General features: G+C 42.0%; 1 protein-coding gene across 7 annotated transcripts in view; it reads right to left on the bottom strand.

Annotated features, from left to right (window-relative positions):
• Positions 1 to 14,449, bottom strand: part of mrtfba (myocardin related transcription factor Ba) — a 257,395-nt gene that overhangs the window by 110,682 nt on the left and 132,264 nt on the right. Inside the window, exon 1 of one of the 7 annotated variants that reach the window (XM_072268857.1) lies at positions 7,123 to 7,386. The exons of 5 other annotated variants lie outside the window; for them this stretch is intronic. In XM_072268857.1, coding sequence (XP_072124958.1) covers positions 7,123 to 7,177 — 55 coding nt within the window. In that variant the 5' untranslated portion in view covers positions 7,178 to 7,386. Of the gene's footprint in view, positions 1 to 7,122; positions 7,387 to 14,449 lie in introns of those variants that run through there. One more of the 7 variants, XM_072268859.1, reaches the window with a different exon arrangement.

Raw genomic sequence — 14,449 nt, 5'->3', positions numbered from 1 at the left:
AGAAAGATTACTGTAGTTGCTGGAGGACATTCATCCCAGCCTCAGGACATATTTTCATGAATTGCTTAGGGCAGTAATTAGGCACAACTATTTTGTTGCTTTATTAATGATCCAGCTTCCATCATATGCTAGGGATGTTCACTAACAATTACACAATATTTAATTGTATTTGTACTTCCACAGCACGCCTACATTCAGAAAAACCTAGACAATATTCAGGCATTGTCTGAAAAAGATTGCAAGTTGTTTAATGTCATTTTCTGTACACAAGTTTAAGGAAAATGAAATAATCGTTACTCCTGATCTGATACGATACAAAAACACAAGAGATAAAGAACGCAATAATAATAGTAATAAAATGCAAATATAAACTCATAAGATAATTTCTATACATATATTAATTCTATGTTAGTAAAGTGATGGTAGGCTGTATATAAGGTAGCTAATGGTAAATAATAAAAGTAGTGGTGAAGTTGGTGGGTGGAGGTGTTGATCAGCCATACTGCTTGGGGAAAGTAACTTTTTTTTTACTCTGGTGGTCCAAGCGTGGATGTAACATAGCCTCCTCGCTGATGGGAGTGGGACAAACAATCCATGAGCAGGGTGTTTGGGATCCTTCATGATGTTACTGGCCCTTTACCAGCACCTTTTCGTATACAAGTCCCTGAGAATGGGTAGGCAGGTGCCAATGATGTCTTGACTACCCATTGTAGAGTCTTTTTGTCTGCCGCAGTGCAGTTTTCACACCAGGCTGTGATGCAGCTTGTTGGGATCCTCTCTACTCCATATCTGTAGGATGATGTGAGTATGGAGGTGCAAAGTCCAGCTTTTTTCAGCCTCCTCAGCAAGCAGAGGCTTTAGTGAGCTTTCCTGACTGTGTAGGATGTGTCTTGGGCCCACGAGAGGTTGTGCATATGAAGTGCAGTACAGTTGGCATAAGTGGGGGGGGGGGTGCATGTGGTGCGAGTTCTCCTGAAATCAATAACCATCAAGTCAATAACTGTCTTGTTAACATTGAAGAAGAGATTATTTTCGTGGCACCAGGCCTCAAGCTCTTCCACCTCCTCTCTGTAGGCCATCTCATTGTTGTTGGTGATGAGCCCCACCACTGTCATGTCATCAGTGAACTTGACAATGTGATTTCTTGGGTGTTTGGCTGTGCAGTAAATTGTGAGCAGAGTATACAACAACAGGCTCAGCACACAGCCTTGGAGGCCACCCGTGATGAGGATGTTGGGTAGGGAGGAGTGATTGTGCATCCTGACTATCTGAAGTCTGTTCGTTAGGAAGTCCAATACCCATTTGCACAGTGGTATACTTAGACCAAGGCGAAGGAGTTTGTTCACCAAGGTCTGTGGGACAATTGTGTTGAATGCCACGCTTAAATCTAGAAGCAGCATAAGTGTCCTTGTTTTCTAGGTGCCAGGGCCAGGTGCATGACAGATGTTATGGCATCTGTCATAGAGCGGTCCTGTAGATAAGTGTATTGGTGAGTGAGTGTACAATGCGACAGCAATAGAGTTTTTGATACGTGCCATATTGGTAGATTGAGGTCACCACTAAATGAATACTCAATATGAGCAGCTACAAAAAATATTGCAACTATTAAAGCAGCTTAGGTACCAAATGGCGAGTGATTTGCCTCCAAAAGCTCCAAAAAGGCATCTACAGGGCACAAATAACAAGTGTGATGGAAACACAAGGAATTCTGCAGATGCTGGAAATTCAAGCAACACACATCAAAGTTGCTGGTGAACGCAGCAGGCCAGGCAGCATCTCTAGGAAGAGGTACAGTCGACGTTTCAGGCCGAGAACCTTCGTCAGGACTAACTGAAGGAAGAGCTAGTAAGAGATTTGAAAGTGGGAGAGGGAGGGGGAGATTCAAAATGATAGGAGAAGACAGGAGGGGGAGGGATGGAGCCAAGAGCTGGACAGGTGATTGGCAAAAAGGATATGAGAGGATCATGGGACAGGAGGCCCAGGGAGAAGGAAAAGGGGGAGGGGGGTGGGAAAAAGCCCAGAGGATGGGCAAGGGGTATAGTCAGAGGGACAGAGGGAGAAAAAGGAGAGTGAGAGAAAAAATGTGTGTATAAAAATAAATAACGGATGGGGTACGAGGGGGAGGTGGGGCATTAGCGGAAGATAGAGAAGTCGATGTTCATGCCATCAGGTTGGAGGCTACCCAGACGGAATATAAGGTGTTGTTCCTCCAACCTGAGTGTGGCTTCAAATTTACAGTAGAGGAGGCCGTGGATAGACATGTCAGAATGGGAATGGGATGTGGAATTAAAATGTGTGGCCACTGGGAGATCCTGCTTTCTCTGGCGGACAGAGCGTAGGTGTTCAGCAAAGCGGCCTCCCAGTCTGCGTCGGGTCTCGCCAATATATAGAAGGCCACATCGGGAGCACCTGATGCAGTATATCACCCCAGCCAACTTACAGGTGAAGTGTTGCCTCACCTGGAAGGACTGTTTGGGGCCCTGAATGGTGGTGAGGGAGGAAGTGTAAGGGCATGTGTAGCACTTGTTCCACTTACAAGGATAAGTGCCAGGAGGGAGATCAGTGGGGAGAGATGGGGGGGATGAATGGACAAGGGAGTCGCGTAGGGAGCGATCCTTGTGGAAAGCCGGGGGGGGGGGGGGGGAAGGAAAGATGTGCTTAGTGGTGGGATCCTGTTGGAGGTGGCGGAAGTTACGGAGAATAATATGTTGGACCCGGAGGCTGGTGGGGTGGTAGGTGAGGACCAGGGGAACCCTATTCCTAGTGGGGTGGCGGGAGGATGAAGTGAGAGCAGATGTGTGTGAAATGGGGGAGATGCATTTGAGAGCAGAGTTGATGGTGGAGGAAGGGAAGCCCCTTTCTTTAAAAAAGGAGGACATCTCCCTCGTCCTGGAATGAAAAGCCTCATCCAAGAGCAGATGCGACGGAGAGGGAGGAATTGCGAGAAGAGGATGGCATTTTTGCAAGAGACAGGGTGAGAAGAGGAATAGTCCAGATAGCTGTGAGAGTCAGTAGGCTTATAGTAGACATCAGTAGATAAGCTGTCTCCAGAGACAGAGACAGAAAGATCTAGAAAGGGAGGGAGGTGTCGGAAATGGACCAGGTAAACTTGAGGGCAGGGTGAAAGTTGGAGGCAAAGTTAATAAAGTCAATGAGCTCAGCATGCGTGCAGGAAGCAGCGCCAATGCAGTTGTCGATGTAGCAAAGGAAAAGTGGGGGACAGATACCAGAATAGGCACGGAACATAGATTGTTCCACAAAGCCGACAAAAAGGCAGGCATAACTCGGACCCATACGGGTGCCCATAGCTATACCTTTAGTTTGGAGGAAGTGGGAGGAGCCAAAGGTAAAATTATTAAGAGTAAGGACTAATTCCGCTAGACGGAGCAGAGTGGTGGTAGAGGGGAACTGATTAGGTCTGGAATCCAAAAAGAAGCGGAGAGCTTTGAGACCTTCCTGATGAGGGATGGAAGTATATAGGGACTGGCCATCCATGGTGAAAATAAAGCGGTGGGAGCCAGGGAACTTAAAATCATCGAAAAGTTTAAGAGCGTGAGAAGTGTCACGAACATAGGTAGGAAGGGATTGAACAAGGGGAGGGGATAAAACTGTGTCGAGGTATGCAGAAACGAGTTCGGTGGGGCAGGAGAAAGCTGAGACAATAGGTCTGCCAGGACAGGCAGGTTTGTGGATCTTGGGTAGGAAGTAGAAACGGGAAGTGCGAGGTGTGGGAACTATAAGGTTGGTAGCAGTGGATGGGAGATCCCCTGAGCGGATAAAGTCGGTGATGGTGTGGGAGACAATGGCCTGGTGCTCCTTAGTGGGGTCACGATCGAGGGGTAAATAAGAGGAGGTATCCGTGAGTTGTCGCTGTGCCTCGGCAAGGTAAAGGTCAGTACGTCAGACTACAACAGGACTCCTCTTATCAGCAGGTTTAATAGTAAGGTTAGGATTAGTGCAGAGGGAGTGGAGGGCAGAGCGTTCGGAAGGAGTAAGGTTGGAATGGGAACAAGGTGTGGTGAAGTCGAGACGGTTGATGTCCTGTCGGCAGTTAGCAATAAAGAGATCCAGAGCAGGCAGAAGACCAGAGCGGGGTGTCCATGAAGAGGAGGAGGGTTGAAGACTGGAGAAGGGGTCATCGGTGGGGGTGGAAGAGTCCTTGCCGAAGAAGTAGGCTCGGAGACAGAGACGGCAGAAGAACAGTTCCGCATCATGGCCAACACAGAACTCGCTGAGGTGTGGGTGAAGGGGGACAAAGATGAGGCCCTTACTGAGGACACAGCGTTCTGCCTCAGACAGTTGAAGGTCGGAGGGGATGGTAAAGACCCGGCACGGATGAAAGCTGGGATCGGAGGGGGGAGGCTGGGGGTGTCAGTGGAGAGGGGAGGGTTGGGGTGAGAGGAAGATGGAACCTCTGAGGGCCCAGGCGCTGACGGTGGGATATGAGGGAGACGGGGTTGCAGACTGGTGGTGGGGGAAGGGGAGACGGGAGTCACAACAGCAGCACATAAAGACCCGGCCTGGAGTTCAAGGCTGGAGTCGCAGTTGGTTGTTGCGCAATCGCTTTGAAGGTGTCCATGGTCGTTGCTGGAGTCCGGGTTCTGAATACGCCCTGAGGTGTTGGAGCCGGCGAGGTCAATGGCAGGGGCCGCAATCTGAAGTTCATGCCTGCTAGCGTCCGGGCCAGCAGGCTCTGGGGTCTGCAGATGTAGGATCTTGCGATCTTTGCCTAACATGACAAAGTCAAAAAAATGGCGATTGCAGGCATGGATCGACGGAGGATGAAATAACGGGTAGGACCATTACAGACAGCGAAGAAAGTGTCCCGAAGGTGTGGAAGGGTCTGGGATAGGGACACCAAGTACCTCCTCATGGCGGAAAGGGTCGCTTTTAGAGCTTGACGGGAGAAGCGACGAGAGGCAGAGTCAATGAAATGTGAGTAACTGGGATCCTCAGAAGGTCCAAATTGAGAAGCTTGGAAACGAATCCAAAAGCCAACTGGAGTAAATTGGCGATGGAGGCACGGCCTCCTCTACTGTAAAGATGAAGCCACACTCAGGTTGAAGGAACACCACCTTATATTCCGTCTGGGTAGCCTCCAACCTGATGGCATGAACATTGACTTCTCTAATTTCCGCTAAAGTCCCACCTCCCCCTCGTACCCCATCCGTTATTTATATACACACATTCTTTCTCTCACTCTCCTTTTTCTCCCTCTGTCCCTCTGACTATACCCCTTGCCCATCCTCTGGGCTCCCCCCCCTTTCCTTCTTCCTGGACCTCCTGTCCCATGATCCTCTCATATCCCTTTTGCCAATCACCTGTCCAGCTCTTGGCTCCATCCCTCCCCTTCCTGTCTTTTCCTATCATTTTGGATCTCCCCCTCCCTCCCCCACTTTCAAATCTCTTACTAGCTCTTCCTTCAGTTAGTCTTGGCGAAGGGTCTCGGCCTGAAACGTCGACTGTACCTCTTCCTAGAGATGCTGCCTGGCCTGCTGCGTTCACCAGCAACTTTGATGTGTGTTGCTTGTAGTGTGACGGAATACTCCCCACATGCCTGCTCACGTTACCGGCAATGCCAAGATCCCAAAAGATGAATTAAAGTGAGAAAATAAAAGACAAATTTGAAAAATTTTAAAACCTTTCAAAAAGAATTTAAGGAAGAGACTTAAAAATTGGAGTTGTTCTTTACTGGGTCGAAGTAATTGTTTGGCATTGCACAAATACCAGATCATTAAAGGGGATCTTATATAGTTAAGTACAAATTATAATATATCACTGTTAGTTTAACATTTTTAAATCTGTAATGTTCTTTAAAGAAACTAGCTGGTTAAAGGAAGCCAGTTGTTTGTACAAAGCAATAGGTCAATAAGTTCTGGAGATTCACAGCTCAGAATGGCTTTTTTCCATTTTAACTTCCTGGCTGAATTGTAGATTATTAACTGTGTTTTGTAAATTCCCTGTTATTTTTCCTGAGACATTTGGACCAGTATTTCACTTTAAACAATAAAAGCTAACCATGGGGCAGGGGGGGGGAGAGAGAAAAAAGCTTCAGAACATTGTAGCTGGAAGCAATCTACGGTGCATTTAGCTGATGATGGCTCTGATACTGAAAGTAACAGAGGAACCAATGAATTCAGAACATGGAGGTGGTTTTCCTTGTGACACCCAAGGGGATTGCTTGCTTGTTCCCTGTAATCGTGGTGAACTCAGCAATCTTAAAGTGTTGTTACTATGGCCTAAGTGTACAGCATGAACCTCAACATGTCCCCTTATGACTTTGTTCATGTCCCCTCAGGCTATATTGTTACCATAGATGTTTTCATTCAGTCCTGTGAACATTTCTGTTCTCTTACCCTGATCGTGCAGCCTTGTTTTCCGCTATAACTACAAAAATACAATTGGTAATTACACCCTTTGACAATGTGTATAACTTTTAAATTTTTAAATGAAATAAAACAAGTCAGCAAGAATGTTGGCAGCAGTTTAAAAATGCTCTTTGTAAGTTGCAATAGAAATATAAACACTTGGTGGACACAAAAGGCATACAGGTTCCTACAAATCAAAAGTTCATGCAAAACAAGTTTTCCCTGGAAAGACTGATGTTACATTTAACTAGTTCTGAGCAATTTTATTGACAGATCTAAGGCCTTTACAAATGACATTAATCTGTTTAGGATCTTTGATCAACGTTTCTGAACTTCTTAACTGTTTCAGGAAAAGGAAGCCACACTTTGATTTTGTTATTTGAGTGTAAAACTAACTTGCCCATTTTTTAAAAAAACTATTCAAGCAAAGTCCTTTACCATATAACACATCACAGATATGATTTTCATTTAATTAATATACTTACAGAACATGCTTACAAGATCATATTAATCAAATAAGTAGCAGGAAAGTTTATATTATCTAACAGGAAAGGTTATCATACTGTAGATTTGGTCACTGAACACACCCCTACTCAATGTTTCTGTTTCCTCCCCCAAACAACTGACAGTGCAGGCCAAACTACAACTACAGTCTTTGGTGAATCTAAATAATCATTTTTGTGTGAACACTTCAAACTGTTTACTCCAAACTAAGACATTTGACTTTAAAGCAAAAGAAAAGACAAACATTCACCTGATTTAAATTTACTTCGTAATACAATGGTCCTCTTGGGTTCAAGCAGAGCCATCTGCTAATGCCTGAAATCCCACAGAATCACGATATTTTGCTTTTGATTTGTAATTTAGTTCCATTGAAATACACAGAAAATATGTCAGGCATCCAGTATGCACACCAAAAGCCTGTTACAGGACTGCAGGAGTCTGCTTTTGAGAGGCAAACCAAGACCTTGCTATCGTGAGAGTACCAATCAGAGCCGCCCCGGTGCAGAAAGCAGTCAGTGAGTCAGCCCCCTTCAGGAATCCTGCCAGACACCAATTATCACAGGAACTGCTGCTTTTGTACTCATGATCTTAAAGGTCCTTGTGGTCTGTAGTTCCAAGAGAAAGATTAAATCATTGCTTTCTTGTACTGGCACATAAGCCAGTTAAGCTCTTACAAAAATGTCAATTTTCATAAAACTGCTTCAGCTTCTATCCCTCACGATAAGTTGAGAGGTCATGGCAGATCCAGTTTACAGCAAGGCTCACTGGACTGACAGCCAGCAATGAAAGCTAGGCATGTTAATATTGCAAAAGAATCTGTACGTTTAATGCTTGATCAATCTGGCTTCTATTATGCAATCAGTGCCTGAGCTTTAATAGCATTTAAATCTCATTTCTGAACCAAACGGTTCAAGCTTAGATTGAGAAATGTGATACCCAGCAAGCTGATCACTGCTTAGTCAGGAGAAATGCATGTGGTTTCAGAGTGAAATTAGTCAAGCTGGACACAATCATAACTATAATCTCCCAATAAAAGTGCACAGGATTAACAGAAGAGGCACTGTACAACTTGAAACAAATTTTCTTGTAAACTTTTCACATTAGTTAGGCAAAAATAGTTAAACAATCCATTTTCATACCATTTTTATATTTAGATTCACTCTGTTCACATTGCAAGTGAGATCATGAGCCCAGCAAAAACTGTAAATTTTCTAATATCTACCGCACTGGCCATCTATCCAGTATAGCGACCAAAATAAAAAAGAAATTGGAGTAGAATTAGAATAAAGAAAATTGGTTGGTTACCATCTGCAGATTGCCAAAATATTTTTTCTCTGAACTGAAGTATTTATCACACAAATTTTAAATTAAATACTATTATTTAGTAATGGTCAGGTTTTCCAGCAGGAGCAAAGATAAAACTGTTACCGCTTGAGGTCACTACAAGCAGTTACATACTTTGATCCAGAAGTCATTCTCACTGATTCCACCAAGCTGCTTTACAAACCTCTTCAGCATAATCTTGAGAAAGCAGTGAACTGATAAGAACTTCAAGTATTCACAAATTATATTCAGTGTAAAAATGCTTTGAAAATTTAACAATTTATAACATGAAGCCGGAGAATTTTTTAAAAAATGGTGCAACCTGCAATTATTTCAAAAAATTCAAACTATAAATTTATTAATATTATTCTTTTACAAGTTTGTGATATTTCAGCATCTACTTTAAAAATTAGAGGGGAAACCTTATGGAGGGCATCAAATCATGAGGGACATTTATAGGGTGAGAAACTTGAAAAAAGAAAAGGCTATACACACACAAAATGCTGGAGGAACTCAGCAAGCCAGGCAGTAGTTATGGTAAAGAGTAAACAGTCGTCATTTTGGGCTGAGACACAGCCTTAAGACTGCTTCATCAATCAATACGATCTGGGCCGATCATCGGTCTCATCCACCTTCCAGCTCAATCCTCATCTTTCAATTTCATTAATGCCCAAAAATCTATCAAAACACAACCTTGAATATATCAACAACTGAGCACCTACGGTCTCTCTGGAGCAGAAAGTTACAAAGATGCACAACTCCTGAAGCAAACAAATTGCTCCTCAGCTCAGTTCTGAATTGCTGACCCATTATCCGAAAATGATGTCACTTGCTTTAATACATTCTCCAACCCAAGGAAATATCTCTCAGCATCAACCCTCCAAAACCTTTTGTTTCAATGAAATCATTTTTCATCCTCCTAAACTTAATTACAGGCACAAGATGTTCTATGTTACTTCGTTGAACAAGCTGACACCCCTGGAATCAATCTTCCACTCCTTCCATGCATATCCTTCCTTTGTTGCTGAGATCAAAAATGCCGTGCTAAATGTATTTTAAAGTTCCCTAAAAATTCAGCATGATCTCATACAACTGCACTCCAAATTACTTATAATAAAAGCCAACACACCATTTGTCTTCATAACCTCACACTGTACCTGTTTATGTGCATCAAAACAATGGCTTTTTAAAAATGTTTTCCACTAATATATTTAGACAGACTTTAGAGCTCTGCTGATTGTTAGAAGGCCTGAATATAACACATTTATATTAACTAATATATTGGGATTTTCATAATGATGCAAGCAAAGATAACACATTTTAGCTGAGTATATTAACAGGGAGCATTTTCTGTTTTGTGTTGTGAAAAACAGAATTCCATAGGCATGAGGTAATGGTCCTTAAACTGGGGTATAACTATGACCTTATGCTTTTCAGGATTGAATTGAACCCATAATGAATGTTTGTCTTTCATTCACGTGGTGTTGTCTTATCTTGACAATCTGCAAATGGGAGGAGTGATTATTTACCTTGCCAACCAGGTGCGATTTTCCAAAATATTGCACGTTTTTGAAATAGAAGTTACTTCTGCTGTACAATACTATGCAAAATTAACTTCACATCAATCAAGGCCATGACCTTTTTAAACGCGGTAACGTGGTACATAGAACACAGTACAAGACAGGAACAGGACATCTCAGAGACAGTCTGGATAACCCTTGATCTTAACCCTGTTTTCTTCTACAATCAGACTCAATAATCAAGAAAAAAATAACCACTTTTGAGCAGGTAAAGGGCAAAGAAAATGAATTGAAAATAATGCTAAACTGATCAAAACTAGTTGTAACTTTTTAATAGTGAAACACAACAAAGAATGATAGGTGAACAATAAATGAATTATATCAATTGGTTAATAGAGTGCTAATAGGAAACTACCATTTATAAACATCACGTATCACAATGGCAGGCTCATTTAGTTCAGCACCTGATAAAGAGTGAAAATCCATTCATACTCAGTTAAAAGTTCCAATTTTCCATGTTTGCTATTATGCAATAAATTAGCTCTGCATTCTTCAAGCTAAATTTCATTATAATCAATGAACAGACAGCACTTATGGCAAAACAATAAATAAGAGAATCTGTCACCAAGCCACAAACTTGTGACAATAATAACCATTTCCAAATCCAGGCAGCTAATGTTGTTTCTTTGTTCAAGTGTGATAGGGATGATCCTGAAAACTATAAAGTGCTGAGACTCGTGTCAGAGATAAGGAAACTAATGGCGAGGATTCTTAGGAATAGTGTTTATGATCATTTGGAGAAGAACGATCTAATTAAGGGCAGTCAGGGTGCTTTTGTAAAAGACAAGTCATGTTTGATTAATTTGATTCAGCTTTTCGAGGAGATGACAAAGATGATTAATGAATGCAGAGCAGTGAATGTTGCAAGTATAGATTTTAATAAAGTATTCCACAGTCCCAGATGGTAGGCTCATACAGAAAATTAGGATATACGGGATCCACATTGACTTAGCTAAAAGAGCCCATAATGCCTTGCCCAGAGTGTAATGTTGAATGGGACTTATTCTGGATGAAGGTCTGTGACTAGTGGCATTCCACAGGGGTCAGTACTGGAACCTGTTTGATTGTCATAAACATATAATAATTTGGATGCAAATATAGCAGAGTGGTAGTAAGTTTGCAGATGACACAATTGGTGGTTTTGTGGATTGCATAGAAGATTATCAAAGAATGCAGCCAGATATACAGTAGTTCAGTTGCAGATATGAGCAGAAGTGGCAGATGGAGCTTAATCCAGGCAAGTCTGAGGTGCTGCACTTTTGGAAATACAACACAAGGGGAGAATAGAGAGTTAATGGCATGATTCTTAACAGCATTGATGAACAGAGGGCTCAGGTACATGGCTCTCTAGAAGTATCTGCTCAGGTTGATCAGGTGGTAAAGAAGGTGTATTGCATGCTTTCATCAGTTGAGGCAGAGTTCAAGAGACAGGAAGTTAATGTTACAGCTTAGAGTAATGTATTCAGTTCTAGTCACCTCCTTATAGGAAGGATGTGTAGGTTCTGGAGAAGGTGCAGGAGAGGTTTTGTCAGGGTGCTGCCTGGTTTGGAGGACATCTGCTATGAGGAAAGGCTGGACAATCTACGGCTGCTTTCTCTAGAGGGGCAGATGCAAAAGGGAAACCTGGTGGAAGTTTATAAGATTATGCTAGGCATGGATAAAGTAGATAGCCAGTATATTTTTGATAGGATTGAAATGTCTAGTACTAGAAAGAATGTATTTAAGGTGACAGGGAGAAGGTACCAAGGAGATGAGTAAGGCAAGCTTTTAAAAATACACAGGAATGGTGGAAGCCTGGTATGCAATGCAAGGGATGATGGTAAAGGCAAGTGGGTAGAGGCGTGTTTAAGAGACTCTTAGATAAGAACATGAATATGCAGAGTAAGGAAGGATATGGTCAATGTACGGATAAAGGGGATTAGATTAATTAGAAGTTTAATTAGTTAGGCACAACACTGTGGGTTGAAGGGCTTGTCCAATGTTTAATGTTCTGTGTTATCACAGATACATTTTCATCTGCAACAGGGTAAGTGTAATTGTGTGATGGGCTGTTTTTCCCAGCATTTCAGAGGAGCCACCTTGAAGGATACTGATGCATTATCCTGGTACTAGGTAATACTTATGCTTAACATTTTGTTGACTACTCCCCACTTTGGAAACATATGTGGCAAAGGGTGGCATGTTTTAAACAATTAGATAATATGTTTTGGGTAACTTTCTGGCAATGGGTCATAAATCGGCAAAAGCTGCCTTTAAAATAGAGATGAGGAGGAAGGGATTTCTTTAGCCAGAGGGTAGTCAGTCCGTGAATTTGTTGCCAAGTCACTGGGTATCTTTAAAGCAGAAGTTAATAGGTTCTTGATTAGCTAGGCGGCTTGGTTAGAAGCTTACAAGAAGCAGCCAGGAGAATGGGGTTGAGGGAGAGAATAAATCAGCCATGATTGCATGGAGGAACAGACTTGATGGTGTTTGATTCTGATTTTTTGATTCAACTTTTTTTTTGGAATTCAAAGAGGCATAAAACATGTTGCTTCATGATTGTTTTATTAAGTGCTAATAGAACAACAGGAGTCTAGGAACAAAGAGGGAAGGAAGGGAACGAATAAAGACTGAAGATGACAGGCTTACATGCACAGCCCTTTTTATTCCATAGATAAGAAACATTCCATTCAAATTTGTACATGAGAATTAGCCCATATTCAAACAATGTGATACAAGAGAAGCTTCTAGAATTGTATAGAATTGTAACCACTAGAGGAATGTACATACTGTGATGACTAGGAAACATACAAAACAGTTACATGTACATAAGGAAGTTATATAAAATACAAGTAGATAATTAATAGTTAAACTGTAAAGAAAATGACAATTATATACCAACAATGGGCTGAATGGTCTAATTTTGCTCTGATGTCTTATGCTCTAGCAATCTGACACCAAATATTCAGACAATTTTACAGCTCCTTCTTTGGATTGTATTCCTATTTATTTCAGTAGATACAGATTAAAACTCCCCAATCTTCCAAAGCCAGTAAGCATTCAATTTGTTGTGAAGCAACTAGTCACCCAATACTTTGTCAATTAGAGATACAGTAATAAACTAGGTCAAACTGATATTTGGTTAAAAGGTAAAGAGCAAGAATAAATTGCTCTTCCAAGATTACAGGTTGAGAGTAGTGCGATACCAAAGGAACTTGAGCATGGGTTCCAACTATTGTCAATCTACAACTAGGCTGCAGGGAACAAACTGTAATACTTGTGAGTTTGCTAATGTTATGAAATTAAATGGGAATGAAAGCACTGCCAAGGATGCTGAGACTAAGAAAGGATACAAATAAGTTAGGTGAAGTTAAGTGAATGGACAACATAGGAGATAGAAAACAATGTGGAGAAAGGTGGTTTATTATTTTGGTAGGGAAAAAGACAAAAATATCAAGTACAATTTAAAATGGTAAGAGTTTAGGAAATTAAATGTTCAGTGGAATTTTGTGCACAAAACACTGATAAATAATATGCAGCAGGTAGTTAGAAAGACAAATGAATAACCTGGCCTTCATTGTACTAGGAATTAAAGAGAACAGTAAGCATATCTTACTACAATTATACAGAACCTTCATGAGATCATTCTGGAGTACTATATGCAATTTTGGTCTACTTAAAAATGTATATACTTGTTATAGAAATATCATAGACTCACCAGAATGGTTCCTGAAATGTTGGGTCTATCAAATGAAATTGTATTTAGTAGCATAGGCCTCCATTCTCCAGAGTTTCTAAGCATAAGAGGTCACCTCATTAAAGCAGATGAAGTTCAGAGAAGATGCTCACCGAAGAATTTAGAATTAGCAATCATGGTCTTTCAGGAAGGAATCCAGCGATCTAGGGATTGCAGTGGAATATGGTCAATGAAGTACAAAGTCAACCATGATCCCACTGTGGAGCAAACCCAAGGGGCAAAATAGCCTCGTTCTACCTCTTAGGTTGCTGTTTCTAACAAGTCCATAAAATCCATCAATTGACAAGGTAGATCTCGAGCTAGTGTGAAAAACCTTTGTATTCAATTGTGAGCAAGGCAGAAAGTTTCCAATCAATTGCCACTGCAGCTTCTCTCTTTCTCCTTCCATCTAGTTTAGCTTTTCTAACATTTCTCTCCTACATCTGCCTTTTTTGCTGGTTTCCATCCCAAAACATAAGAGATGGTTGTTGACTTCAGGAAGACACAGAGCGACCACTCTCCGCTGAACATCGACGACTCCTCCGTAGAGATTGTTAAGATTTCTTGGTGTTCACCTGGTGGAGAATCTCACCTGGTCCCTCAACACCAGCACCATAGCAAAGAAAGCCCAGCAGCGTCTCTACTTTCTGCAAAGGCTGAGGAAAGTCCATCTTCCACCCCCATCCTCACCACTTTCTACAGGGGTTGTATTGAGAGCATCCTGAGCAGCTGCATCACTGCCTGGTTCGGAAATTTCACCATCTCAGATCGCAAGACCCTGCAGCGGATAGTGAGGTCAGCTGAGAAGATCATCGGGGTCTCTCCTCCTGTCATTAGAGACATTTACACCACACACTGCATCCATAAAGCAAACAGCATTGTGAAGGACCCTACGCACCCCTCATACGAACTCTTCTCCCTCCTGCCATCTGGCAAAAGGCATCGAAGTATTCGGGCTC

Source organism: Mobula birostris, chromosome 9 (assembly GCF_030028105.1).
Source record: "Mobula birostris isolate sMobBir1 chromosome 9, sMobBir1.hap1, whole genome shotgun sequence".
In the NCBI taxonomy this organism is placed as follows: domain Eukaryota; kingdom Metazoa; phylum Chordata; class Chondrichthyes; order Myliobatiformes; family Myliobatidae; genus Mobula; species Mobula birostris.
Note: the sequence above shows the minus strand (reverse complement) of the source record. Positions and strands in the feature narration are given on the sequence as shown.